Consider the following 27,724-nt stretch of genomic DNA (forward strand, 5'->3'; position numbering starts at 1 on the left):
GAAAATGCACAGAAAAATCAAACACTAAAATACTTTCTGTACCACCAGAGACCTTTCATAAGTTTCCTGCCTGGAACATTCAAGGACAGGCAACATTTGAGATCCTTCTCTTTTGCTGTGCCAAGACAAAGTTAGGAATGTTGTTTTCCCTCACAAACTATCACATCAGTTGCACCCTCAGACACAACCCCCCATCTCATTCAGAGCTCTAGCATATTTTTTCCTATGCTCATGAGGGCTTCAGTATGATGCCTTCTGACCAGTCATGACACTCTGTACTTTAAAGAAATTTGTGCTGACATGCTAGCAATCACCCATGCTCCGAACAAATTATATTTACTCAGTAAATGTCTAATGTATTTTCTTGTAGGTACTTTCCTTTAATTAAAGCTGACAAACTTCAAAGAGAACCCCTGATTTGTGTAAGCACCTCTCTATTTACCGTCTTAAGCACTCCACTGCCTTTATATGATCAAGGGTCAGAACTGCTTCTTTCCCTACCACTGCTTCTTTCCCTACCACCAGAAAAAGAAAACACAGCAGCAAAGAGACAGGAGATGTACTTAGAGTAAAATTAAGTAGAATGTGTTATCTCCTACGTGCACTATGTTTTATGTCTGGTGCAAAAAGCTTCCTTACATATCAAAGAAAAATTGATTCAGTGTCTTTACCAAGTAGAAAACCACCTTTTAAACATACCAGGTAGACTGAAGAGTAAAGAAAAATCAATCAGATGGTTTTTTATTCAAGCAGAGAGGAGCAAAGAAATTGATCAGTGCAATTTCTCAAAGACATGCCCTCTTAGCAACTAGAACAACCTTTGCAAAAGCAAACCCCTAGTGTACTACACTCCTCCAGCAGTAAACTAAAATGATCACCATTGGATTATATACACAAGTCAAGAATTCTACACTTTGAAGTTATCAGAAGAAAACACGGAAAGAGACTTCTTCAAGTTATACAGAAGGAATAAGTATCAGAGGCTAGAATCCAAATTTGGTATGAAATTTACCCTAAGTTCCTCTATCCAGCATTTTGTTTATTGCTTGTTTTTCCTATTGACTAGCCTTCAGATGTCCCCAGTCAAAACAAGTATCAAGCATAATGCTATAAAAGTAATTTAGATTACCAGAATCTTGGCCTAACATATTGATCAGTATTAATTTCTCATGTGGTTCAAAACCATAGGATTTGGGGGTTTTATAAAGTGTTTATAATCATCATTCATCAGCAGGTGAATTCACAGGAATCTCAGAGTAGAAATTCTAGCAGTAGTCCTGAAATTTCAGCCTCCTTACAGATGCTCAGAGAAACTATTTCATGATACCAGCAAGCAGAAAAGGTTCCCTGAAATGTCTTATTAAATCACCTCAGCCCAATGAGTCAAAAGAGGCAAATGACCTTTGCAAATAACAAGGCATACAGTGTACGCACCAAGTTTATCGATTGTAGTGATTAAGTCAGATGGAACAAACGAATCCAAGTCTGCATCCAGAATTCCAAGGGGATCCAGCTGAGCCACATGATGGCCACGGATCTGAAAATGGAGGAAAGTGAGAGAAAAATGAAATCACACTAACAAAACTCAGATGAAGGGAAAAAGTCACTGATATCTCTCCATAGCATGTATATCAGCTGTGAAGTCCAATAAGCAAATACCACTAATGTCATGAAAGGGTCCTATTTCCCAAGTTTTCCCATAAGAACAGAAAATAAGCATTATATCTCTGGATATGTATACTACCTCTATTAAACATTGCTGAATACACATTAGAACATAACCTTTATTTTGGCTGACATACAATTTAAACTGGAATTACACTGAAGTCTAAGTAAAGAAAACTACTAAAGATCGTACTCTAAATCTCTGGGAAAAATCAAAAAACAATGACTAGTCTATAGATCCTACCATTTGCTAACTCAGTCACTTTGTATTTTTGCTTGAATCCTCCTTTCTGCACCTGCAGAATACTAAAATACAGCATTGCTGACCAAAAACATAGATTGCTGCTGAAGACATTTATATTGGAAGTGAAGGGATCACTCTTCATGAGCTCTGCTCCACATCAGATAGCATCAGATAGCATTTATTTTAATTCATACAATTTCAGGAATTTCATCTATGATAAAATTGACATTCAAGACACCAAAGAACACAAATTCAACAAGGAATTTAGCCAGCTTTCAGTTATCAATATGACTGGTCTTAATGCATGCCACAAGGTGCTATAAACTAATGCCTTATATTAACATATAACATTGCTACACAGGAAATAACTAATTGATTCAATAAAGCCACACATAAAACCCAATTTTTTTAGTATGTCTCTTGTGCATGATTCTCATATACCAAATTAGCTCATTAAAAGCTTTTTATAGATTAATATATGAATATTTTCTCCTTAATATTTTTCTTTTTAAGGACAAATTCAAATCACTTGGGTAGAATTGCATTCACACTACTAGTATCCTAATTGTCTCTGGAAAAAAAAAAATCTTAATAAACTGCAATATTAATAATGAATTACATCACACAGTAATAGAGTGTGATTAAAGTGTGGTTCATCAAGAAGGGACTTGTAAAAACACTATTCAAATGTTCTATATTTGCAGGAGAGTTCATAACAAAATGCTTTCTACTCATACGCAAACAGAAATATGGCATCTTTTTTGGAACCACCTGCCCTGTAAATTCAGCCTGGCCTCTGAGATTCTTTGCATCTCATGAATCACCAGTAATAAAAGTCTGACAGGGCAAATGATGCCCACAGCAACATCTGTGCCACCTCATTGTTTACAGAGGCACAAAGTCTATCTGACTGGAACTAAGCAAACAATTCTGTCTCAAGCATCATCAACAGGAAAGAATTCACCTCCCTAAGCTACATCTGCTCTGCAGTATTAGTAGGTAGAGGAAGAGGATTAGCAAAAACACCAAAACCCAGAAGAGCAAATAAGTAAAGTGCTGTGCTATATTTCACTCCAGGAGCAGTTTGGTCTTTTATTTAAAGACAGTATTTTCCTCAATATAAAGTTATTTTTTAATAACTTCCACTTCTTTCACTGGATACAGAAAATAGTAACAACATCAGAGATCAACCTTGTGAAAATACATGCATGGAAAATTTTCATCAATTGCCATAAATTTGACTAAATGCAAGTATGGACTACCTGAAACTAGACTTGAAAATCATGTTTTCTAGACAGAGGTGAAAAAAAAAAAAAAAATCTACATTATAAATTAATTTCTTGAGTCTTCTTTTATCTAGACTCATTTTTGTTAAGCACAGACATTTCACTGGAAATCCTTCTTTCAGGGCGTCCAGTGCTCTGCATTAGAAAAAGCAATAGATTAACTGCCTTTTCAGAAGACCAGCTCAACAACCACAGAGCAGTTTACCACAAAAATCATAAAATACTGACAGGTTTGAGAAATGAAAATTCTGTATCCTTCTCCATTTCATTTCATTATCAGGCAAAGGAAGGTCACAAATTGATTGTATCCCTTCAACAGTGAATTTAGAGGGTATTAAATACCTTTTAAAAACAGACAGTTGCCTTAGGTAATCCTCTTTTGTTTGTCACAGACACATTGGTGCCTGCCATTTATACAGACGTTTCTGTTCCATCACTTGAGTTGGACAGCACGCTCTTTCAAATACAGGAAACAAAATGGCAATCCCTGAACTATTTTCAAGTAAATGGTGTCAAAGCAGCCTAACATTCTCCAATTTTCTCTAATTCTTCAACAAATTTTTACTGCAAGCAAAAGTGAATGGGCTGAAGTGATTTTTTTGGACATAGCTATTTCTAAGCAAATTTTGTATATTCTTTATATTCACAAACCTTTCTACTCTTTTACAACACCTCTCCAACAGCTGGAATAACATGGTTCATACCTGAATCAATGGTGACAATGCGATGTGCACATAAAAAAAAGTTTTTAAAAAAAGTTCTATTCCTCTGATGATAGCAAACAGGAGTTAAAATTCTTAGTGCAGGGCAGAACAGATCTGCTCAAGTCAAACTGTAACAAACTTCTTGGGAAGTTACATACTTATTTAAAAAAAAAAAAGAAAAAAACATTTTAAAAAATCAAACTGGAATATTTTGCTCAACACAGATCTACATGTTTAGAAGGGTTTTTTTGTTTCACACTGTTTTTAAGCCTTTTATTGAAACTAAGATATTAAATACATGTCTAGATAAAAATGTTTAAACTTCTTTTACATTTAGAAAACATCTAACCAAAACCACTGTGCTATTTCCAAAATCCTTCTTCTTTGAAAGGAAAAAAGGAAATTAGACTTAATTTCTTAATTTAATAAAAGGGTTAAAAAAATCTGAGTGTGAAACAAAGTCAGCTTTGATGAACAGCTCTCTAAGAGAAATTCATCAAAGCTGACCCAAACTCAGTACCATCAGCCTCCCAAAATTCAGCTTCTGGTTAATTCATTATTTCTCCTTTGTCTTTGTACCTATAATCCTGCTCAAATCAGGAGTCTCAAAATTCACACTAGATGTATGAGAAGGCAAGCACATTTCCTCCTTTCTTAAAGAAAGGTAGTAATATTTAGAACTGAAATACAAACTTTTCCAGAGGTGAAGACAGACTCGGATCATGGAAAAGTTTGCTGTTGAAGAGAGAAAATAGTTCTTACTTCACCGCACACATCAGGAGATTCATTAGTACCAGTATATCCAGGACAACCCCCTTCATATGAAGCAAAACTATTTGAGATAACTTAGTGTTCCAATTTGGTCAAGTAACTTACTGAGTCAAAGGCACACATACACACACACACAAAAAAAAAAAATCTTAATACAGTCAAGTGAGCCAAAAGAATAGTAAAGGGTAAGCTTTGACATGTTTGGCTCCTGCTCCTGGTAAACGGGGAAAAAACAATAGATTCATATTCCCTTTCACAAACGACTATCTCCATAAAGAGCTTCCAGGTTAAGTCAGATGCCCAGCGTCAGGGCTGTGGGCAATCTGAATCCTGAGTTTGCTAAGCCAGAGGAGCATCCCAGTCTTAATCCAGGACCTCAGTGTTCAGACACTGTGCAGGGAAGAAAAGAACGTCTAGTTCAAGACATTTTGGATCAGAAGCAAGACAACAGGCAAGAGTTAAGACCAGAAGACAAACAAGAACATAAAAAGGAAGAAAAAGGTTGTTTGCAAAGGAGAGGCCCTCCCACACCTACCCCAAAGTACACTTACTTGGTATGCTCTTATCAAAGACTGCACAGCAAGGTGATCTTCAACAAGCTTTTCAGCTTTACCTGGTGTCTGGGCCAGGCCATGGCTCTGAAGAAACGATGCCTTTCTCTCCAACTGATCTGGTAGATGGGGATCATATGCTTGGCCAGCATTAGCATTTTGGAAAAACACATCCCAGGACTGGACATGTGTACAGAGAAGGAAAGAAGAAGGAAAATTTATTACCTCAAACAAAAGTCTCAACCAAAAGCAGCTCCTTCAAGCTGCAAATGGTACCTCACTACATTACAGTATGAAGTACCACTAATAGCCAGCAAAAAGGGAGCACTGATAAGTTCACGTCTTGGTAGCAACTGTGTGTTTCATTTACACAGAGCCTTTTTCATTTAATTTCTTACACTGAGCTTGTTCAGTGGAAAACTCGCCAGCACATATGAGTGCAAAGCATCTTCGTACATTATTCATTCACACAGATCTTTTTAACTGTGATGTTTATTCAGGCAACCAGTAATGGGTATGATAGTATGCTGCTGGTAAAGCAGTATCAAGCCTACAAAACTGAAAACCTTAATAAATGAAATTAATCCATTCCTTTAATGATACTAAAAGAATTTATGATACTTCAAGACACTCACTGAATATGCCAAATCAGAATCAGTCAGTCCTTAAGGGCCTTTCTTGAAGAAACTGTTTAAAAGCAATTACAGCTTTTCTGAGTGAGGCTTTTGGTCTAAGATTCTTTCCTCACTAGCTTAGGTTACCTTACTATGAAAGGAATTATGGACCTGGTTTCAGATGCAATTCATAACTTTAGAAGAGTACATATTTCAGAAGCTGAATCACAACAAACAAAAGATCCTTTTATTTCCATCTGCACTTTTACACAAGCCACTTCCTCCACATATGCCCAAATCTTGTTTTCCTGAACTGTTTCCATTCTGATGAGGTGGTCACTGTCCAAGGTTAAAATGGTATTAGATATATGGATGCCAACAGACAGCAGCAGAATGGGATAAAACATTTGAGATGCTTATACCCAACAAAGAAGAAAGTCTGCACTAGTAGGGGACTAATCAATACTTATGCTTACCTTACAGTTTCTATAAAAGGTAATGAAAGGCATAAAACATTTTCCTCAATTTGGCTAACTTAGGAGAAAAAGGAAGCTATTTCAAAACTTTAAAATCTTTGTGACTGGAACAGAAGAACTGTAAAAGCTAAATTTCATTTTGTACGGTGCATGTTATTTACCCTGGCTGTGAGCTTGGAACTAACGCATTTCAAGGAACCAGTGCCAGAGGAGACAAAAAGTAGCCCAAAGATTTGATTTTTAAAAGAATGTTACTTATATATTAATTACAGAATACACAAAATAATCAAAATAATGTAATACTAACACTGCATGACAGAAAAAATATTTATAAAATTCTGTTTTCATTAACAAAAAGTCTTCATATTGAAATTTCTACAAGCTTTAAGGTGTTGAAAAACACTATGGGAGGGGCAGCATACAAGAGCTAAACATCACCCAACCTTCCAAGTTCAAGTTATGGAACTGGGGGGACTTACTGGACCTGTGGGCAGGAATCTCATCATTAGCATGAAGCCGCTGCCCAAGAAACATTGCTTTAATGCACCCCTCTTACTTCTTTATTAATACAAAGCTGCATTAATACAAATATGATAAACTTACTTGATTTATCACCCTGCTCTGACACAGCCTTGATCTAAACGTAGCCTAACTTTTGTATGCCATGACAAATTAAGGCAGACAGATCATGCTTAGCGGTCACTTCCAGACACACTGATGAAGAATTCATTCCTCCTCCCTTCTCTCATTTATGCCCATTTCCTATATTCTTCTTACCTTGACACATTGCTAGCCGCACTGAGATTAGAAGTCTGAATTTACACAGCATCCTATAAATGGTCTACAAGAGTCCATTAGTGTAACTGCATTTCCTCTGATATTCTCTCAATACACCTTCTTACTCTGTATTAAGAACAGTATTGTTATTACATGGCTATACAGCACCTAGTTTGAGAGTTTGCAGTTCCCAGACAGTGAAAAACAGATACAATCCCTTCATTTTACAACTAAGGCTACTTAGACTGGAGGAACTATTTTGGCAATACAGTTATTAACTTTCATTAAATTAGGAAATTCCAAACACACATTTGGATCCATGACAAATCTGACATTTGGTATTCATTCAAAGTTTTAATAAAGAATATGCTTTGCTTATGTTAAGGTTCCTTTCCCACTTTTTCCAACACCATGATACACATACAATGATGATAATAAAGTAACCATTCCTTTGTTGAGTCAAAAGCTTTTCATTTAGATGTAAGAGTTATTACAGGACAGTCCCACAAACAATTGAATATGTTTTTAGACAAGTGCTCTGCTGAGACAGTAGCTAACAAAATCCAAATAGACTTGCCCAACAAGCTACCTGTTTAAGGAGAATAAGCATAGGACACTTTCCTCATGCAAACTCACAAATACAAAGAAATACCTTCAAAATGTTTACATCTGAAGATGCAGCCAGCTGGGACAGAAGGAACCCACACTGTTTTCTTCCTATCGCATTTCTGAACTTATTGATTTGTTGGACAAGCTTGACATTTAATCAGAGGGGAGGGAAAATACATCATTTGGCTACAGAAAATTAGTTTTTTCTAGATACACATCCATCAAAGCCCTTTACAGATTTCTATAGCATCTTTCAAGATTGATACCAGATTATAGTCTTCAAGTCCTGTGTATCAATGTCAGTCTTTGGCAACAGCATTTGCCATGTGACTGAACAGACAGAAGACCAGCTTGGTCTCACAGCAGACCTGCAGGTTCTCAACTAAATTAGTAAAGTTCTTTAAGAAAATGGTAGAGGAGAATTATAATAGAAAAATACATCCGTAAAAAATAAATTACTATAGTGATACATGTGATACATGATACATTCCTTTTTTTTTTCCTGTCAGCAAATCTATATTGTAGTTAACCATTATTTTCTCAAGTAATATAACACACTTCAAGTGATTCAGTGGCAATACTCTACTCTCGTATAATAAACACTGTTGCACTTAGAATAACAAGTAACATATTTGTTATCTTGATGGTTTGGGTTTTTTTCTAGTGACATCAACTGCAATAAGGACAGTAAAGCCTTAGAAGACACACACTGAGCATCACTACATCATTTAAAAAAAAAAAAAAAAAAAAGAGAGAAAAAAAAAAAGATTAAGTCAAACCAAAACAAAACCCCCACACTTTTTCCAACTACATAAAACAAGGAAGTGATTACACACTCACTGTAGAGCGGCTGCGTACAGGATAACATGGCAGGCATTATGTACTCAATATCCAACCACGCCGTTTTGCAATTAATCTTGTGATAGTAATAACTGAGCCTTGTCAAGCTTCTCTCTTATGATCTATGGCCCTGACACTGCACTTCAAGGAGAAATAATGATGCCTTTTTCAGAGCCCACATCATTTTATTCTGATTGTTGTTTTGGCTACTCGAAGGATAGGAAATTGAAAAGTTAAGGAAAAGCAGGAAATCATCAGGAATGGATTTGCACAAAGAATAAAAGCTCCTATGGATATAAATACATATTCCTTGATATATAACCATGGTATACATAGAAAGGAGAGGTTCTTAGAAAAAACGCTAGTAACACTGAATATGCTCATTGGTACATGACAGCCATATTTCAAACAGTTTTAAATAAGCATACATGGGAAGACATGTCCAGTCAAATCTTCTGAGATGGAAATAATTTGATTAATTGGAGTTTCTAAGTAAGAGTGAATAGAGTATAATTTTTAAAGCCCAGGAAAAATAAAGCTTTTTTCATCTCATCAACCAGAGGGAGGCACATCCCCTCTGATAAGGAGATATCCAAGAAGAAGAAACATGAGGAAAAATAGGAAATAAAGATGAATAAAGGAAAGAGAATGTAACGACTAAACGCCTAGCACAAATTGGCTCTCTAAACCATGCCAGACATACTGATAATGAAATCTGAGTGGCCTGCAGAGACAGTCAAATTATTAACAATACCATAACCAACACCACATAAGTCATTGGTATCTCTTGACATTATTTTCCAACACTGCCACCACTTTCCATAGCACAACGACAAATTCACAACTTGCCTACAGTCACAACTGTAGCATGAATTTTTCTGTATTTTTAAGAAAACAGGGCAAGTTCAACTAGCAACATTTTTAACCTGTTTTATTAGAGCCCAAATTGAACAATTTCTGTCAACAAAAATCTTGGGTAGACATTTATAGCTTTCAGCTGATGAAATTAGATGGTTTTCAAGAAACCAAGAATTAATTTTGTTGATGAAACCAAGTAAAATTAATCGGCATCATTCTCCTCCCTGCCTTTTTTCTAGGCTGTGAAAAACCTAATTATTTAGGCAAGAACAGCTGTAAAGTAATCCGTGATGTCCATCAATCATATTCTTTTAAGCCTCATAAACCAGGCACACAGTGAACTTACTCCAGTTCATTCCTGTTGTAAGTATATTACATACAGTTAACCTGGAAAAGAATTCACACACTCTTAACATGCATCTTGAATTACCTGGGACCCACTCCCTAGACCACATCCTACTCCACCAGTACATTTATATTCCTCTGTCAATTCACTTCTGCTAATTTCTCAGTTGCTGTTCACCCTACAAACTGCATCAGCTCGTCAGGATCCATCGCCCAACTGCGCCTGAACTGCCAGACGAATTGGATAGTCCTTTTTAGCCTTTCCGCCTAAGTATCGGCAACACAAGAAGCAGGTCTACGTCGAGCAGAAGCCTTTGCTCTTTGCTAGGGCCGTCGCGCCGGGCCAGTTTGCCGCCCCCGCGGAGGACGGGGCCGGCCCGCGGGCAGCCCGGCCGTTCAGCACCCTGGCCAGCTCCGGGGGCCGGCCCGCCTCCTGCCTACCGGTGACTTCACTGCCTAACACGTGCGTTAATTCACTGGGGCTTATGCCCCATTCGAAGTCTGCAAGACGCCACAGCAGCGAAATTCACCCGGCTGTAAAGGCTCTGAACAAGAAATTTCGTTCTCCTTAAAGGAAAGAAGGTTGTCGTGAGTCGACGTAACTCAAATAAAACAAGTGAAAACAAGATGTCACCAGACACACTCCTTAGGCGTGAGTTCATCCCTTCACTGTCCTCAAAATAAAGGGTTAATATCGATCTATAGCACCAACACATCACGAGGGCTTCTCAGACATTAACTCAATGCATCCACACAAGGTGCTACCCTGCTCTACATTGGCTGGAACTTTAGCTGGCAGTTGCATGACGAGGAATCAAAGACAGATGGGATGAGAGAAGCAGCCACCCCTGCAGAAGGTCTCTTCGGTTCCAAGTTCAGGTGTAACACAAAAGACCTAGGATCCGTCTGCTATGTAAATAACACTCAGTCTTCAGAGTTGTCACTGCATATGTCACCTTCCCACAAGACTAAATTCATATACAACATCCAAGAAACCAGCTACAAAACTGCTTTTTTGGTCTCCCCCCCTTTTTTTTTTTCCTCAACATGCATCACTTCCTCACACTCTAGATAGACTGTCAGACTTAGAGCAACAACTTCTAAGTGACATTTTGATATAAGTGTGTCAAGAATAAGGGAACACACAACCAATTTGGTAAACATTTTGGGCACAATTCACATTACTTCTCTAGAAAATTACTTGTCTGTCTTCAAATTTATCAGACTTCTCGTCAGCTTCTTAAGTTACTATACATGTATCACCATAAGAGAGCTTTCCTTGTCAGCAGAAAGCTTGTTAAAAAATAAGTCTATACAAAAAATATGTATTTTGTCCACAAGAAAGGATTTGGGCAACAGATTTAAAGTAAAAAAAAAAAAAAAGCAATCAAATATGTGTCACCTGGAGAGAGAGGGAGAGACAGAACAAAATACTTTTCAAGATACTTAAAAAGGCTTTTCTGACAATTTCAGATTCAGTTTTAAGGTTACAACTTCCATGGCTACCTAAAGGGAACTGAACATTCATCTTCTTCAGGCAGTTTAGAAGTACCAATGTCAACACATACTATTTAAATATAACATATACTCTGATGCAACTTTATTACAATAAACCAAAAAAAAAAAAAAGTATTTTATTTCTTGGGTCTTCTTCCAGATGTAACTAATTACTTAACAGACTGCTTGAACAGGATTTCCATGGAGGAAGGCTGAAAGTTTCTGAGGAGCTTACTATTTCTGGTCTGGACTTCTCATTCTTTCCGCTCAGCTCACCAGGCCTGTGGCTCCTCTGTACTTTTTTAGCTGCAATACCACACCTTACAACAATCAATATGTGGGAAATTAGTTTCACATTTTTCATTTCATACAAAACCTCTTTCTGGACTTTTTATAAAACAAGTTAAAACAGAAAAAAAATCAATTCCACTCTCAGCCTAGCATTATCACTTACAGTCAAGTTTTAGACTTACCTTATGTACGCTTTTGGGGTTTTCAAGCCACGCATAATACATTTCCTCCACATAATTTGAATTACTTGCACTCAGGAATGGTTCTGAGGTTCCTGATGAAACATACCGTTGGCCATGTAAAAATACCCTTCTGGCTATATCTTGCTTTTCCAGAAGTTTAATGCCATGCCACTTCAGTGTAGCCACGAACAGCTTCAGACGACTCATGTTTGTTTGTTAGACAGAAGATCCAAGTCTGTTAATAAGACAAAACCAAACCTAATCAGAAAAAAGACCCAATGAATTGCAGATGCATTTCAGCCTCACAGTGAAAACTGAGGTTTATGGCTAGAGTGCTCTCCAACAAAGCTCAGGCCTAGACATGAAGTCCTCTTCAGGAGAGAGGCCACTCCATGACTGATTGTAGAGCTACACTTTCAGCAGTGGAAGTGTTGCTGATGGCCAGCCCCACATCAATCGGCTCACCTCACAGCTTCTGTAACTGCTAACATCACCCTGGTTCCTGAAGCAATCACGATACCACTTGTACCGCATGGCCCCTGAGCCCCGGTTCCTTGGGAACAAATGAGTCTACTAATCATTGACTTCTCTGGAGCTCTTGGCAACCAGCCTTTTACCAAGGCAAGCTGGGGTAGGTTCAATGAACAGCATCAACCACAAACGCAGTGGTTGAAAAAAAGCCTGCTACCTCAAATTTATGCCATGAATAATGCAGCTGACAAAATAATTAAAAGCGTTAGTTAAGTGTTCATATTGACATTAGCCTTCAATCAAACAGTATTACACTAAGAAAAGGCTCAGTTTAATTTGCTTTCCTAACTAGCAACATTTATCTTGTCCTTCCAATGACCCCTTATGAGTTTTTTAACAAGGAGAGCAGACTCCCTGTAATTTTGAACACAGTGAGAAAAACAGTAAGGGTTGAATCTTGGGAATGCTGAACACCATCAGCTCCCGTGCTAGCAAAGGGAATCAAAGCTCACCTTCAGAATAAAAAGAACAAAAGTAGCTTACAAGTAGACCAAAAATAGTATATTCTTAATGCTGAAGTTGCTAAAATTGCAAAGGAATAGCAATAATGTAAAAAGAAATTATTTTGTTTTCACTATAGAAGTATTTGGAAAGCTACAAGAACATAAAGGGTTGGATACTAATTAAAAGGAAGAAAAATTCAGATTTAACTCTGAGGTGTCTCTCATTTGTTTTGCTGTCCATCTAGAGAAATCATTTATTTAGTCAGAAGGTAAAATTCAAGTTTTTTGTTGTTTAGTGTGACTAGTTGAACAATTGCTAAAAACAAACACAAGTACTGAGCTGCCAAATGAACTTTAAAGTGTTTTTAAAAAGACACTGTCATTTTGAGTCATACATCAAATTTTATGCAACCTACTACATGTAAAGATTATTTTATCTCTAATTCAAGAAGTAACAGATACCTTAAAAATTCTGTATAAACATTTTCTGTATATAAATTCCATTAAATTATTTTCTCACTGTTTTTCCTCTTCCCCCTCTCCCTCCAAAAAAGGAAATACATGGTTATAAAATTCCTAAATCTGTAAGGAATAGGAAGAGCTATATTTTTCATCATCCAATTTAAAAATGAATACTGGTCTTAAAAGAATGAAAAAAAAAAGGAAAAAAAAGGCTCCTACTGAATAAAATAGTATTACTGCATGCTCTTCCCTGGCATCACATTTTTAACATGAGATTTTTAACTCAACATCTATTTTGAAAGCTGCTGACTGGATCAGTTTCCTAGTCGCTGACTTTAACTGTATCATCCCAGCAGTGAACTCTCCTCCTTTATCACACCAAATTCCCTTGTCTCCTCTTTCAAGACTTCTGCAGCCTTTTCATTCTCATCCACTAGCAGATCTGACGCCCAGCTCATAACACCAGCTGCCATCATCTACTTACTGAATTTTCCAAACAAGCACTTGTTCACATTCTCCATGGTGCCCAGATACATGGAGAGTATACTCCCAAGGCAGTATCACCAAAACTAGTATATAAGGCTCCTTTAAACCTACAAAACCTCTTCTCTCCCCACTTGGCATTTTCAGCAAATTGGCAGTGGTTAGGCTACTAGTGTGCTGAATCCCCTATACATTAGCATTATTTCCTGCCTACCTATATTCACTTGTCATTTCCCATTTCACAGATTCAAAGCTTATTACATCACTGACTTCCTCCTGTGTCAATGCCCTGTCTATGATTAGGGCTCCTAGGCAACTGTAGGAACATAAATACTATCAGCACCATTTTGAAAGCAGATTAAGTCCTGCAAAAGCTCAGAGCAACTGGGACAACACTGACAGAGTTAGCATATTGTCTACATACATAATCCTCTTTAAGATGTAACGGCACTAAAAACATTATCTATGCATCATGTAATTTTGCAAAACTTGGTAAGATTTCAACATGTTATAACAGTAAGAACTGAGAGGTCACCATGGCACTTAGGACTTTATGTCTGCGCCCATTCTGATAGGTGGAATAATCATTTCTATCTCATTCCCTGCACATTCCACCCTCTACTACCAAACTTCCACACACATACCTGAGGGGCAGACACTCATTCCTAAAGAGTAACCTACCCTCATTTGAAGTGATTTGCAAAGAGCTGGGAGAGAAGGGAATGAGAGGAACATTCTTCTCAGTTTATCATACTACAGTGGCAAGCTTCTTAAGTACAGGTAATTTCACATTCTTTCTTCCTAATATGTCTGCCTGGAGAACATGTAGATCTTTCTTCTAGCAGTTAGCAAAGAACACATAGCAAAATAACAACAATTGGTCAGGGAGATTTGAAAATGGATGGAAATGACATAACATGTAATAGAAACAAAGAGCTTATAAGTGGTACCAGTCACTTCCCTCCACTTCCACTTAAATTTTGAAATGGGATCAGAGCCATACTTCAAGTTGTAACTACTGAATACGCAATCTATAGGAGCAGATATGGGCTATGCCACTCCTGCAAAGATATAAAGATCATGGGTGAAGAAAACTGTTATCACAGACATTATTCCCATCTCATGAAAAAGTAATGCCTCCCTTTTTGTACAGGTATGAAACAAAAATGGACAAAGCCACCAATCATGTAATTCCAGTCAGATTTCAACTACAGATTAATTTCACTCAACAAAACTGACTTCTTCCTAGCTCTTTCTTTTGCACACACCGCTCTTCAGCACAGATGTCAGCTGTCAGCAGCTAAATGAATTGGAGACCACCAGCATGATCATAGACCATTCCAGCCCACTCAGCCTTGAGACTGTCAGTCAAAAATCAGCACACAGGACAGCAGGCAGAAATCACAAATAGTTAGGATTGTTCCACTCCACTATGTTTCCTAAATCAACCCTGAAATGAAAACAGCGACTGGAAAGGAATCAAGCTGAGCTAAGAGCAACCTAAAGGAAGATATTAATTAAATCTCTACCAGAGGTGAAAAATAAGAAAGAAGCAGTGAACCAAAAGAACAACCTGATATTTAATGCACCAAAGCACCCTTAAAATGGTGGAAGTAAATGAAAGCCCTAAGCAGCTGAAAATTTCTGCAGCTGTCCTGCAGTATGGCACGTGCGTCTCAAGCTACGAGCTCGCTTTCGCCTTGGCACTTTCAACTCTAGAAGTGACCTAATGGCAGGGAAAGTCTTGTGAATTATTCTACCCAGGTTTCTCGAGGGTAATAGATGCATATGAAAAAGAGACAGCAAGACACTTCTGATAGCAAAGTGTTTATCCAGCTTTTTCCAAGATCATTTTAAACACAAACACGTTGCACAGGCTAGTATCATATGAACCAATATTCTCCTGGTATTGCCAGTACCCTTAGTGAGTTTCTTAACTCACACATGAAGTCCTGCTACCAGTGCTAACAAATGTTCTTTATGTTCTGCAGAAGTAGTCATCAATATGTCTGGTCCATATTTCACGAAAACAGTCCTTCATCCGCTATCATGGTCTTTTCTCCTATATTCCCCATATAACTCGCTCCTAAAGTGCTTCTTAAGATTGAGTAATTCTAATAAAACAAGGCTGACAGTGAAAAAAATGGATGAAGATAATAAAGTGTCTCCAAAAGCCTGTCACAGATAATTGAAACTAGAGGGGCACGGAATATCCTTATCAAATAAGGCTACTTCAGGAATATATACCTCCACATGCTAAATGTTTCTTTTCCTCCTTGCACAGATGTGCCAGACTGTGCAAAGAGGCGTAATTCTCCACCCAAAAAGTTGACCTGGAGGACGTTTACAAGCCCTGCATTCACCACAAGGCGTACACCGTAAGTCCTGGGCAACGGAGGCATCCCCATGCAATAACACTGACCGATATGTTACTCGCCCCTCAAAAAAACCCGCCTTCAGTGGGTACCAAAGGGATGACATCGCAAAAGACTCTTAAGGTACCAAACCGTTGTAAAAGAGCAGGGAGGGAATACCTGGCAGGGCTCGGTTTTGTTCTTCTGGCCCTGCTCGTAACACAAGGACACGTCCTTCCGCAGCCACCCGGCAAAACCTTGCCACGCCAGCGTCCTGGTCACCTTGGCCATGAGCAGAGGCCAGAGCCAGCGAGGCTGTCGAGGCGCTCCCGGCTACGACGGGGCTGAGGTACCACCGGAGCCCGGGCCAGGAGCCGCCTTCCCCCCTCACCCCAAGCCGCGCCGCCCCAACGGTAGGCCGCGCTCCGAGACCCGACCCGGCCCGGCCCTGCGACGCGACCCCTCACAACCGCACGGCGAGCGGCCCCCGCCGCCCCGGGGCCTGCGCGGGGGACGGTGACCCCGACCGCCCGGCACGCTCACAGGGGCCGGGCCGGGCCTGGCTCGGCTCCGCTACGCCGCCCGCAGCCGAGCCGAGCCGACCCGGGTCGGGTCGGGTCGGGTCCGGCCTGGCCGCCAGGCCCGCCGCCCCCCGCCCCTCGCCGGCGCTGACAGACCTGCGGGAGCGGGAAGGCTCCGTGGACAGCGGCAGCGCCGCCGGGGCACGGGCCGCGCCGAGGGACCGCCGGGGCGGGGCGGGGCGGGGCGGGGCGAGGGGACCGTTACCTGCGTCACGTGAGGCGCGCGCCGCAACGGCCGCGGCGCCCGGTGCGCGCGCCGAGGTCACGGCGGGGCGGGGCCGCGAGGCGCCTGTCCCCCGCGCCGCTGCCGACAGGCGCGGCCGCCGCGCCCCCGCCCGAGGCCGCGCCCCCGCCCGAGGCCACGCCCCCTCAGCCGCCCCTCCGCGCCGCTCGGCCGCGCCGCCATGTCAGGGCCGGGGCCGGCGGCCAGGCGCGAGGCCGGGGAGCGGCGGGGTGCGCCGGCGAGGTAGGCGGCCGGTCCTGGGAGCCCCGTGGTTGCTCCGGTCACCTCTCCCCGTACACGGTGAAAGCATTTCTGCGCTGGACGCCGCCCCAGCCGCGGAGCGCGGTCCTCCGGTAGGGCCCCCCGCCACGGCGCGTCCGCAGCAGGAGATGTGCCCGGCGGGGAGGAAGGCGGGACAGCAGGAACGTCCACCTGCACCGTCTGCGGCGGATCGTCCAGGGGATGGGAGCGGGCGCCTTTGCAGCCGCACGGTGTGAGGCGTCGCGGGGCCGTAAGAGATGATCCCGGTCTTGGAGAGCCTGCTACGCCTTCCTCACGTTCGTCTTCAGGCCTATAAAGAGACCGGCACGAAGAACGTCCTTGCGCTTGACGTTAATGGCGGAGGGCAGCGTTAAACTTCGTGTGTACGCAGAAGGTCCTGCGGTCATCCCTGCCCAACGGTTTTCACTAAAGACAGAATGTAAGTGTAAACGAAAGCACCGATCAAATGAATAGCTGTGAAGGGAGCAGGGAAGGAAGACGCATCTAAAGGTCGCGTTGTTCGCATAACTCCTGAACAGGAATGACTGGAAGTTCCATAAAGGAGTTATAAAGTGTTCCAAGGACGCTTACGCTTTCTCCCCCAAATTTGTACATAAAGTAGACTGAAAGTAGTAGACCTTGACAAAATGATTGGAACTACGTTTGAGGCGTTTTTTTTGAGTGAGTTATTGTCCCAGGTTATATGGCCCAATATAAAATGCAAGACAATACAATTTCAAGTGTTTCTTTGCTGGCAGAATTTTTATTTATGCTTCCAAGTCTTGTTTTCTCCTGGATGTCTTCAAATTACAAATGTCCATCCATTTTCTGTAATAATTCAGAACATGACATATTTATCATTTGCCTGCGCTTAATCAAGTTACACAGTACATACCACCAAGGTCAATTGTCTATACAGACACTTAAATTGATATTTCAGGTAAATATTGACACCATCACATAAATACCAATGTCTGATAATTTTCTAGGTAAATAATAAGGTACGAATAATGGGAAAACTGGGTACATCTTAAAAGGAAGGAGGAGAGAAAGAGAGCTACAGTTTGTTCTGTGCTAAGGGTACACTGCAAAAATGAGTTTATCAGGGTCAGGTGGGCAGAAATGGAAAGTTACGAAGGAACACAACAGGGTTCATCTGGGGCTTTTTTGCCTAATGGCCACGCAGATTTTCATGAAGCTTATTGGTTATTACGATTGTTGATTAAAGTTAATTTATTCTAGATAAAAAAATCTTAATTCTCACATAAATAAATCAAAAGCCTTATTATCATCTCAGCAGTTTTCTTAGCAGCTGTGTGTCTTTGAGGAATTGATAAATACTGCAAAGTGACGGTGCGAAGGATTTTGTGTTGAAATTTTTGTGATATAGTGTTTAGTGCAGGGAAGAGCCTGAGCAGAGAGACAGCACAGGCAGCACTGCAGGACAGCGTGTCCCATGGACGGTGCTGCCAGGGAGGGTGACTGCCACGCTGGCTGGGGGAGCCCATCGCCGCTGCAAAATGAAATGCGTGCTGAACCGGTTACTTGCGGCTAGCCAGATGCTGGTTGAGCCTTCTGGCGAGTGGTGAAATATTGTTAGATGCTGCAGCTACTAATTGAGTTTTAACCTTATTATGAGCAGACAGAAGCCATCTTTAGAGCAATCATGTTATGCTGACTGAACATAAATTCAATTAAAAATTATAGTGAGGACAAGCAGACCTCCCCTCTACTTCAGAGGGAAACCCACATGTCAAATCCGACTTTGAATACCGTTGCAGTGACCAGGGTAAATATGCTTGGATACACACTAAGATACTACAGTATGTTTTAAGTGCTTATGTTGTGCACTGAAGCCTTTGCCCAATTTCAAAACAATTACGTTCTTTTCCCCTTTTTTTTAATTCTTCACAAAATGGGAATTTGTGTGCTTAAAACAGCAAAATTCTGGTTTATTGTGCTTTGGAGCAACTCCCGAATTCTCCAGTATTTATTGTAACTGGATTTCCCTCCCACCTCTCCTGCTCAGCTTTCGGTGCCTGCCCCACCAGCTCTTGCCGTACCAAGGCATTGCCTTACTGCTGCTGGTTTTCCTTCGTTCGGTGTCACTTTGCCACTGGTCTGTGCCTCCTGAGCTGTACCTTCTTACCACTCATCTGTTTGCTCTACAGTGAGTCCCTGTGATGGACAATCAGCTATTTTCGCATGATTCTAGTTTCATTCTTACAATTTCCAATTACAGTTCTCATTTACCTGCCCACTTATATGTCCACTTGTATACTTACCTCTCCCTCGCACCACCCAAAGGGAGATACATACACTGGCTTTGCTTCCTGCTAAACTATCACACTTTGAATCTGGCCGGAATGAAGGTCCGTCAGCAGAATGAAAAATTAGAAAAGCTGCAATTCATAGCAGACACAGAGCAAAGTTTGCCAGCTTGCTTAGCATCGTTCTTGTGTCAGCTCTGCACTGAAAAATTGTAATGCATTAGAGAAGTTTTGCACTGGATAAAATGTGTAACACAGCATAGTCACAACAGCACCCCTGAAATGGAAGTCAGATGTGAAATTGTTGTGTTGAAAGACACACTGCCTCACCATGATTTATTTTTATATTTAGCCTTATTTTCTGTAGTATTTTCTTACTTATTTCTGCCTCTTTTATGTCTTAACTCAGCATGAGTTAACAAAACTAGAACCAACCTATTTGAACAAACCAAAGCATGTTTTAACAAAGCTAGAACCAAACTGGTTTTGGAAACACACTGTGTTGACCACTGAGGGCACAATGGGACCCATCGTTTATTCCACGGTATGGGTTTGCATGACTCTCTAATGCCTCGCCTTTGTCTTTGCTTGGTTTTGGTACATCGGTTTTCCTTGCCGGATCAGCAGCTACTCGCAATCAGCATTGCGGTTCCCGTGGTTAATTGCTTCACACAACTCGCTCTCTAACACAGCATGACTTCTCAGTAGGCTTGTTTCTTCAAAGGGTAATCTCATAGGAGGTGGTCTGGATACAGGATTACTCATAGAAGGACAATCTTATTAATAGCTTCCCCTCCTGAGATAGATACATTTATGTACTTTTGGCAACTCTTCATTGTTACTGGTAAAGTAATTCCAGTAGAGCCGATGTTTACCAGAAGTTCTCTTAAGCCAAGCACAGAAACTCCATTTTACTTTATTTCCCAATATGTTTATTACACATGAAGACTACAAACTAGCATAGGTTCAAATCTAAAATGTCATCTCTTTTTAAAGCAAGGCAATTTGGAAATGGTAAAGCATCCTCTCACTTTGAGCCTAACAATAAGCACAGTGAATGTCCTACGGGGCTCTCGTCATTAGGCTTGTCTAATATTTAAATTTGAGACTTAAAAACCTTAGAGCATCCTAGACCAAATAGCTCCAACAAATGATTCAGTCAGTTTTCAAAGGGGAGGCTTTGGGCTTTTTGCTGCTTGTCCTAGGTAGACAGTTCAAATAAGTGCTAAAAAACTTTTTAAATCCTTATAAACAGTAGCAGAGTGACAGCACTCACTTTTCCAGCTGGGATTTGCACCAATTCCTTGTACAACATTTCTCCCCCTTTTCTGCAACCCTCTCAGTTGGAATACTCTGAAATTAATCTGGCAGGCACCCAGATTAACCTCCTCTGCCCAGCATAGGAGCCTTTCCTGGGCAAGGTACATCACTCCGGTTGATTGCAGCTGCTTTGACCGTCCCCCCCAAAAGTGCTCTTGTCGTGGTTTAACCCCAGCCAGCAACTAAGCACCACGCAGCCGCTCACTCACTCCCCCCCCACCCAGTGGGATGCAGGAGAAAATTGGGAACAGAAGTAAAACTCATGGGTTGAGATAAGAACGGTTTAATAGAACAGAAAAGAAGAAACTAATAATGATAATACTAATAAAATGACAACAGTAATAATAAAAGGATTGGAATGTACAAATGATGCGCAGTGCAATTGCTCACCACCCGCCGACCGGCACCCAGCTAGTCCCCGAGCGGCGATTCCCCGCCCCCACTCCCCAGTTCCTATACTGGATGGGACGTCCCATGGTATGGAATACCCTGTTGGCCAGTTTGGGTCAGGTGCCCTGGCTGTGTCCTGTGCCAACTTCTTGTGCCCCTCCAGCTTTCTTGCTGGCTGGGCATGAGAAGCTGAAAAATCCTTGACTTTAGTCTAAACACTACTGAGCAACAACTGAAAACATCAGTGTTATCAACATTCTTCTCATACTGAACTCAAAACATAGCACCGTACCAGCTACTAGGAAGACAGTTAACTCTTTCCTAGCTGAAACCAGGACAGCTGTACTGCCTGAGCAGCTCACACAGGAGGGTTAACCACAAATTCTTGTTTAAATGCCCCCAGGGTGTAACAGAGACCTTTCCACTTCCAGCCCTGGGCCAGCACTCTCTGCTGTCATCACATGCCATAGTCTCCCGTGCAGTATCCAGAATCCTGCCTGCTGTTATGCATCCTGCACCGTCAGCACTCCACTTATGTCCGTTAGTGTGAAAAGATATTAATTGTAAACATACTTTTCAGCCTGGAGTTCATATCGTGTTTTCAGGAGGAGCCAAATTACTTTTAGCAGCAGCTGACAACTGCCGAGTACTGCCAGGCAGTTCCTCTGGCAGATTCCTAATTCAAACTTCCCTGGGTTTGCTGAACAGCTTTTGTTTTTATTCTAGCAGACATATCTGCATTGAATGGAAAAATGTTTTTTTGGTAGCACTAGTACAGATCTGCTTTGAGCTGCTATGTAGACAGGGTAACAGTACTACGTTTTATGGTGAACTTAATACACTCCCTAAAATGGCACATGCTTAGGCACTGGCAGAACGCTTGTTTGAAACAGCACAATGCAGTGCTTCATGCTGATGTTCTCAATAGTTGGTTCAGGTGGATTCCAGCATCTGGGAATACCCTTGCCGGATACTTCCCTGTAGTAGCTACACAGCCATGTTCAGCACATTTCACTACTACAAAGCAAACAGGTGAAACCACGGCCTTAGTGAATCAGCAGCAAATTTCCATTCACTTCAGTGCTTTCCCCCAGTCTCTTTTATCTTCCTTTTTTTGTCAGCTGGTATCATTTATGGGAGAAGCATATTAATTACCTCTGAAACCTCCTGCAGCGAAGTTTTACGTGGGGAATTTCGCATGGGTTATTTCCATTCCCTTTGCTTACCGAAACCTTGGCTTTGTGTGCCGTGAGCTTCAGTAATATCCCTGACTTCCCAGAATAAACTTCCCATGGTAAAGGAGACACAGGCTGCCGGATGTCAGAGGGACAGAAAAGCCGATCCCAGTTTCGCACTGCTTCTTGTATTGGGCAGGTTAAATGTGAGGCAGCGAGGAAAGACAACAGCGTGGAGGGCTGTGCCAACAGAAGCACAGCCCGTAGCTGGAGGGAAGCGACGACGGCCCTTTCCTCAGCCGTGGGGGTAACCCGGGGGGTGTCAGCAGGAAGACAAAGCCAGCAGAGCTGGGCTCTTCACAAGGCTGCGTGGCAGGAGGATGAGAGACGGTGGAAGAGAAGTGGTTCGGTCTAGATACAAGGAAAACGTTTTTCACTCAGAGGAGAAACACTGCAGCAGGGACCCAGAAACGTGGTGGATCCTCCATCCTTAGAGGCTTCAAGACCTGGCTGAACAAAGCCCTGAACACCCTGGTCCGACTCCAGTGTTGATCCCGCTTTGAGCAGGAGTTGCCCTGGATGACCTCCAAGGTTCCTTCAATCCTGACTGAAGCATCTGTGATTCGTACCAATTTCACAACAGAAGTCATGTCAGATCTAAAGTTAAGTGCGCAATCATTATTTGGTCAACAGACAAACTCATATCGATAGTTTTATATGGATAGCATCTATCTTGGTTTTAATTATTCTCTATTCTAAAATTTCAGGCTGTATTGCTCTGGAGAAAACAGTAGCTTAGAAGTACAGAGTGTTTGATTGGAAGACCAAGATCACTGAAGACTGCTCCTCAACTGATTCTGGCCAACAGGTTGTTTTCAAGTGACTTTATTGTCCAAAAATATCCCTGGGTAGAATCAAACTGCAGGAGCCCATTTGTCTGGCCACGGATCCGTTAGAGAGAGACAAGCTAGGCAATAGACCCAAACGACAGTCAGGAAAACACAACTTCTGCCTGGCTGTTTCACAAGTCTTTCCTAATAAATTAGCCCACTACAACTACAAGAACAAAAGCAACTGTTGCTGTAATTATTTCTCTGGTATCTCACTGTATTATCATTAAAATCTCAGAGTAAACAAAGAACTACAGCATATACAGAACAGCAAGTGAGTCAATAAGAGAGGTAGGTTAGGGAGGAACCCTGGCATACAACATTTACTATAGCTGCCAAATAATGAATTCACATTGAAATTAGCAAGAGCACTAGACTTAATTTGTCCTAGTATTTTAATGGGAAGTTAGTACGTTGGCAGGAGAAACAGCAAGGAGTTTTCTCACTAACTGTGTAAGTAGATCACTGGCACTGCAAAAAAGCCTGCCAGCATTTGGCATGTTGACAATGAATGAAGCACTGCCAACTGCCCTTTCCTTAACCAAGAAATAATTGAAAATACTATTTTTTCTATTTTACTAGTGGATTAGGAGAAAACTGCTAGAAAATTGTTTTCAATATTTGCTGGTGTTTTATAAGAGAATCCTAACAAAAATAGAAAAAGTTCTTTAGTTTCGATAGCTTTCTTTTAGCTACATCTAAAACACACTGCATTTTTTTAGTCCTTTTAGGTGAAAATAAAACATCAAGGTACCCTGACTTCATCATACTCAACTAGAAAATTATCCTTGTCTCTTAGTCTATACCACTGGCTGTGTTTTCTTCAGGAGGATCTATTTTGACTTTTAATGCTATTTATCCTGATGAGGGAATGCATAATTATCTTCCCACTTCTTTCATTTGGAAGAAAATAAATAAGGCAAGGCAGTTCTCCATCAGTTAAAACTTCTGGGGTATCTGAGGTTTGTAGCTCTCACTGGGAGTAAGGTTTGCTAATGAAGCTTTTGAAGCCACAGTGGCGATGTCTGATTGTAATTGCTGAAAGGTGACTCTTGAAGAGGTTTATTTGCACTAATCAACACCATGTTGTGCCTCAAAGCTAGAGTTCCCTTAGATGCACTGTCCCTACCGAGTTATTCTGCAATAACTAAACAGGCTTTTCTGTTTACTTCTGTTCTGGCACCATATCTGTTTTTTAATGGGATCCTTTGAAGCTGCTCTCCAAACCTGTTGTGCAGTTAAAACTTCATAATTTCTTTCTAACACTTTCCTCTTGCAGCCCCCAACCCCTTCTCCTCTGGTGCCTGAGCCAAAGGGACCTTCAGTGAAAGTGTTAATGTAAAATATCCAAGGGCTCAGGGGTGGGCTGTAAATATCTAATCTATTACATGCAGAGTAACAATAATTTCTTATTTTCCTGATGGTGTCCATTTGGAAACATTACATTCACAGTGCTGGATGCAGGTGGACAATATTAGAGAGTGATTCTTGTTCACAGCTGAAACAGGTCTACGCTTCCCTGAATTTTTGTGGCATATATTTTACTATAAATTTGTTCTCCAGTAAAGTAGAAAATAGTCTGAGCATCTCAGTTACCAAGGTGAGCTTACTGTTCATGCTTCACGTGGACCGTTCGTCCATTAGCAGCCACCGTATGACTGAACAGATTTTCAGAAAAATAGCGTTGGTGTTACAGGAAAAATGCAACAGCTCACCCCAAACTTACCCCCAGCATGTTGTTTTGTGCTTGCTTTATCAACTCAGAATAAATTGTTGTAACTTTGCTCTAAATTCCTTTCAGACTAGATTGCTACGCAGTTCAGGCTGTCACATTACACAGGTCCTCTTATTTTACAAAGTCCTCGCCCATTGATGCTGAGCTCGTTGGATTGTATTAATGCTTATTAACACGAGGCAGTTGTGGCACTCAGGACACAGCACCGTAACTGTGTCCAGCTCTCCAGTCTTCTCTGCAGGTCAGTTACCAATGGGTGCCTGGATGGTGCTTGTTTCACTAACGCAAAAGTAGTATTGCTACAGCTCCATTTTAAGGCATTCTGAGATGCATGAAATCCTAGTCTGATTGATCATAATATCACCTTCAATGCCCAGTACACTACATGAAGAAGAACATCATTAAGTGAAAGGCAGAACCCACAGTGAGATGAGTCTTGGATTGTAATGATGCTAGGTTTGGGGCTTTAGCACTATTGCTGCGGCAGCCTAAGGCAATTACAGACGTTGTCTTAACGAATAGACCTTTTCTGCATAGACCCATTCCCCTGGATCTGCACAGTGCCTGTGGAAGGCTGTCACTGAAGCCAATTATAGAAAAAAATTGAAAACCCTGTAAAGGTGTTTGGAAAGTGAGAAATAAATCCTACCTGTCATTTCTTACTCAATCCAGCCAGCAAATCACGATCCTCACTCATTACCACCCTTGCACATTGTAGCAAGGGAAGGATCTAGCTCTGAAGAGCCAGGATTGCACGTCACTTTGGGGACTGTGATTAGCCCAAGTCTTAAGTAAATGAGTTTGAAGCTGACAGTTCACTCGATACTCTAAAGCCACTAAGTGTAGCTGGCACCCACTGTCAGCACAGGCGCTCTGCGTGCCATAGAGGCTTAGCGGGAGCGAGCCGGGAGGCTGAATTACGATTCCTCTCGCAGACAGGGTGAACCTTTTGGGCTGAGGCTGAGATCATCGGCTAGACACCGCCGAGGAGCCGACCAGCAGTGAGGCCATCAGACCAGAACAGAGATATAAAGCAAGCACTTCAGTAAACAAAGAGGCTTTTGCCAGGAATTAACACCTTCTCAAGCACAGGACAAAACACACCTGGGTTTCACCCGCCAGCTCTGGGTTTGTGGCACTTGTGTGTTTTACCTCTGTAAGGAAAAGGTGCTGCCTGTGTCTGCTGGGCACTGACCGAGCAGGGGACCTGCACGAGTCCCTCACCTCCTCCTGGCTCATCCTTTCCCTCAGCCCGCTTCAGAGAATTTCCCCCACCTGGGGATGTTCCAAATACTCATATTTGGAAATGCTTTAAGACACAAACTGCTAAATACAGCATTAGGATACTTTGGCCACTAGTTGCTGCTTGTGTTGTGTCTCAGCCCTAGAGAAGTATTAAGGTGGCAGAAAATACCTGGCATTGTTTGTTGTTTCGAGATGCTGGTCTTTGTGATCCCAACATTCCCGTGCATGCCATTCAGTAAAACATTGGCCGAGTATCGGTAGAGATCAGAATCCGAAGTTGGATTTAACTCCCTTAAGTCATAGCTCTGTCAGGTCGTTGCCACATGAATTTTCAGAACAGCAAAGCCTTCCCCTGCCCATTTAAGTATATAAATGCATTATTTTGGTCATAGACTGAACATTTTTCATGGGTACAATTTTACACAGATCTGTTACGAGCTTCTACTGGACTGTAGCAGAAACCAATCTCAAAGTAATTTATTAACATTTTGAGGCTATCTGAAGGTCACATGTAATCAAGATTTGAGGCAAAAAGAGGGGTATGCTTATTTAAAGCAAACAGGGATTTGATTAGCCTTGAAACCCTTCAAACTACTGGGGCCAAAACCTTTCCTAGCAGGCAAAGGAGGTTCCTGCTGTCAGTCAGGGTAACAAAACCCTTCCAAAACTGCCACGCAGAAGGTGCAGGTTCATCTGAGTGTTTCCAGCTCTCATGCCAATGACTGACAAATGATTTTAACACTTCAAACACTTTAAAAAACAAAACAAAAAGTCAGTCAAAAGATTTAGAGCCCCAGATGCTGAAGTCAGATGACTTTAGGAGGTACTTAGTTGTCATTAAAAACATCTAGTCCTCATGATTGCCTGCAATCAAATGGTCTAGTTTCACACAGGAAAAAAAAAAAAGCTCCAGATCTGTTGCATTTTAAATTTAATCTGCTGGATTTGGCTGCTAGTTTTTGTGTACATGGAGTTGGCGGAATGAGGGAGGGGTGGACTCAATCAATCAGTAGGTCTTTTTTTTCATCATGAACGCTGAGGGAATTGTCATCACCAACAGTAAACTCTAAATGCCACTTAACTGAGATTTACAATGTGGAAGAATTAGAAGCCTCCTTTTCTCAAAGTTATGGTATGTTCAATCCTTGCCCAGAAGAAACTGATTTTTTTTTTTTTACCTTTCTCCTCAAAATGCAAAAGTTTTGATTTTCCACAGAATGTAAAAGCAAACATCCCTTCATTCCTGACCCACATTTGCCACAGGTCAAGTAATTATGAATGAAAATGCCACTTTGTTTATATGAGTTCAGCTTATGACAGAGATTAAGTTATGAAATTTGTACTCCTGGCATCTTATTAATACTGCTCTGCTGTAAAATCCCTCAGGCAACAGGCGAAATAATGACTTAAAACTGCAACGAGATAATTACCTTACGATGCAGGCATTTTGAAGATAGACTTAGCTCTGGATTTGAAAATACAATTTTTTTAGGACCTTATCCTTTATATAAAAGGGTGCGAAACACTTACAATTACCTAAATTTATTTCCATGACATTTTGGTTTAGATCCAATCAATTCCTAGTACATTAAGGAAAATCTTGTCATTATTCAATAACGGGATTTAGCTATTCGAAGCAATTTTCTTAACC

At 41.2% G+C, this 27,724-nt stretch overlaps 1 protein-coding gene across 3 annotated transcripts in view; it reads right to left on the reverse strand.

The window, feature by feature from the left end:
- OGDHL (oxoglutarate dehydrogenase L) overlaps positions 1-16,897 on the reverse strand; it is a 58,065-nt gene extending 41,168 nt beyond the window's left edge. Inside the window, exons 1-4 of one of the 3 annotated variants that reach the window (XM_030030819.1) lie at positions 16,770-16,897; positions 11,711-11,945; positions 5,222-5,401; positions 1,435-1,537 (exon numbers count right to left, since the gene is read on the reverse strand). In XM_030030819.1, coding sequence (XP_029886679.1) covers positions 1,435-1,537; positions 5,222-5,401; positions 11,711-11,917 — 490 coding nt within the window. In that variant the 5' untranslated portion in view covers positions 11,918-11,945; positions 16,770-16,897. Of the gene's footprint in view, positions 1-1,434; positions 1,538-5,221; positions 5,402-11,710; positions 11,946-15,876; positions 15,897-16,660; positions 16,740-16,769 lie in introns of those variants that run through there. The other 2 variants (XM_030030818.1, XM_030030820.1) reach the window with 2 other exon arrangements.
- Positions 16,898-27,724: the final 10,827 nt, after the last annotated feature.

The sequence above is a fragment of the Aquila chrysaetos genome, chromosome 11 (assembly GCF_900496995.4).
Source record: "Aquila chrysaetos chrysaetos chromosome 11, bAquChr1.4, whole genome shotgun sequence".
Classification (NCBI taxonomy): Eukaryota; Metazoa; Chordata; class Aves; order Accipitriformes; family Accipitridae; genus Aquila; species Aquila chrysaetos.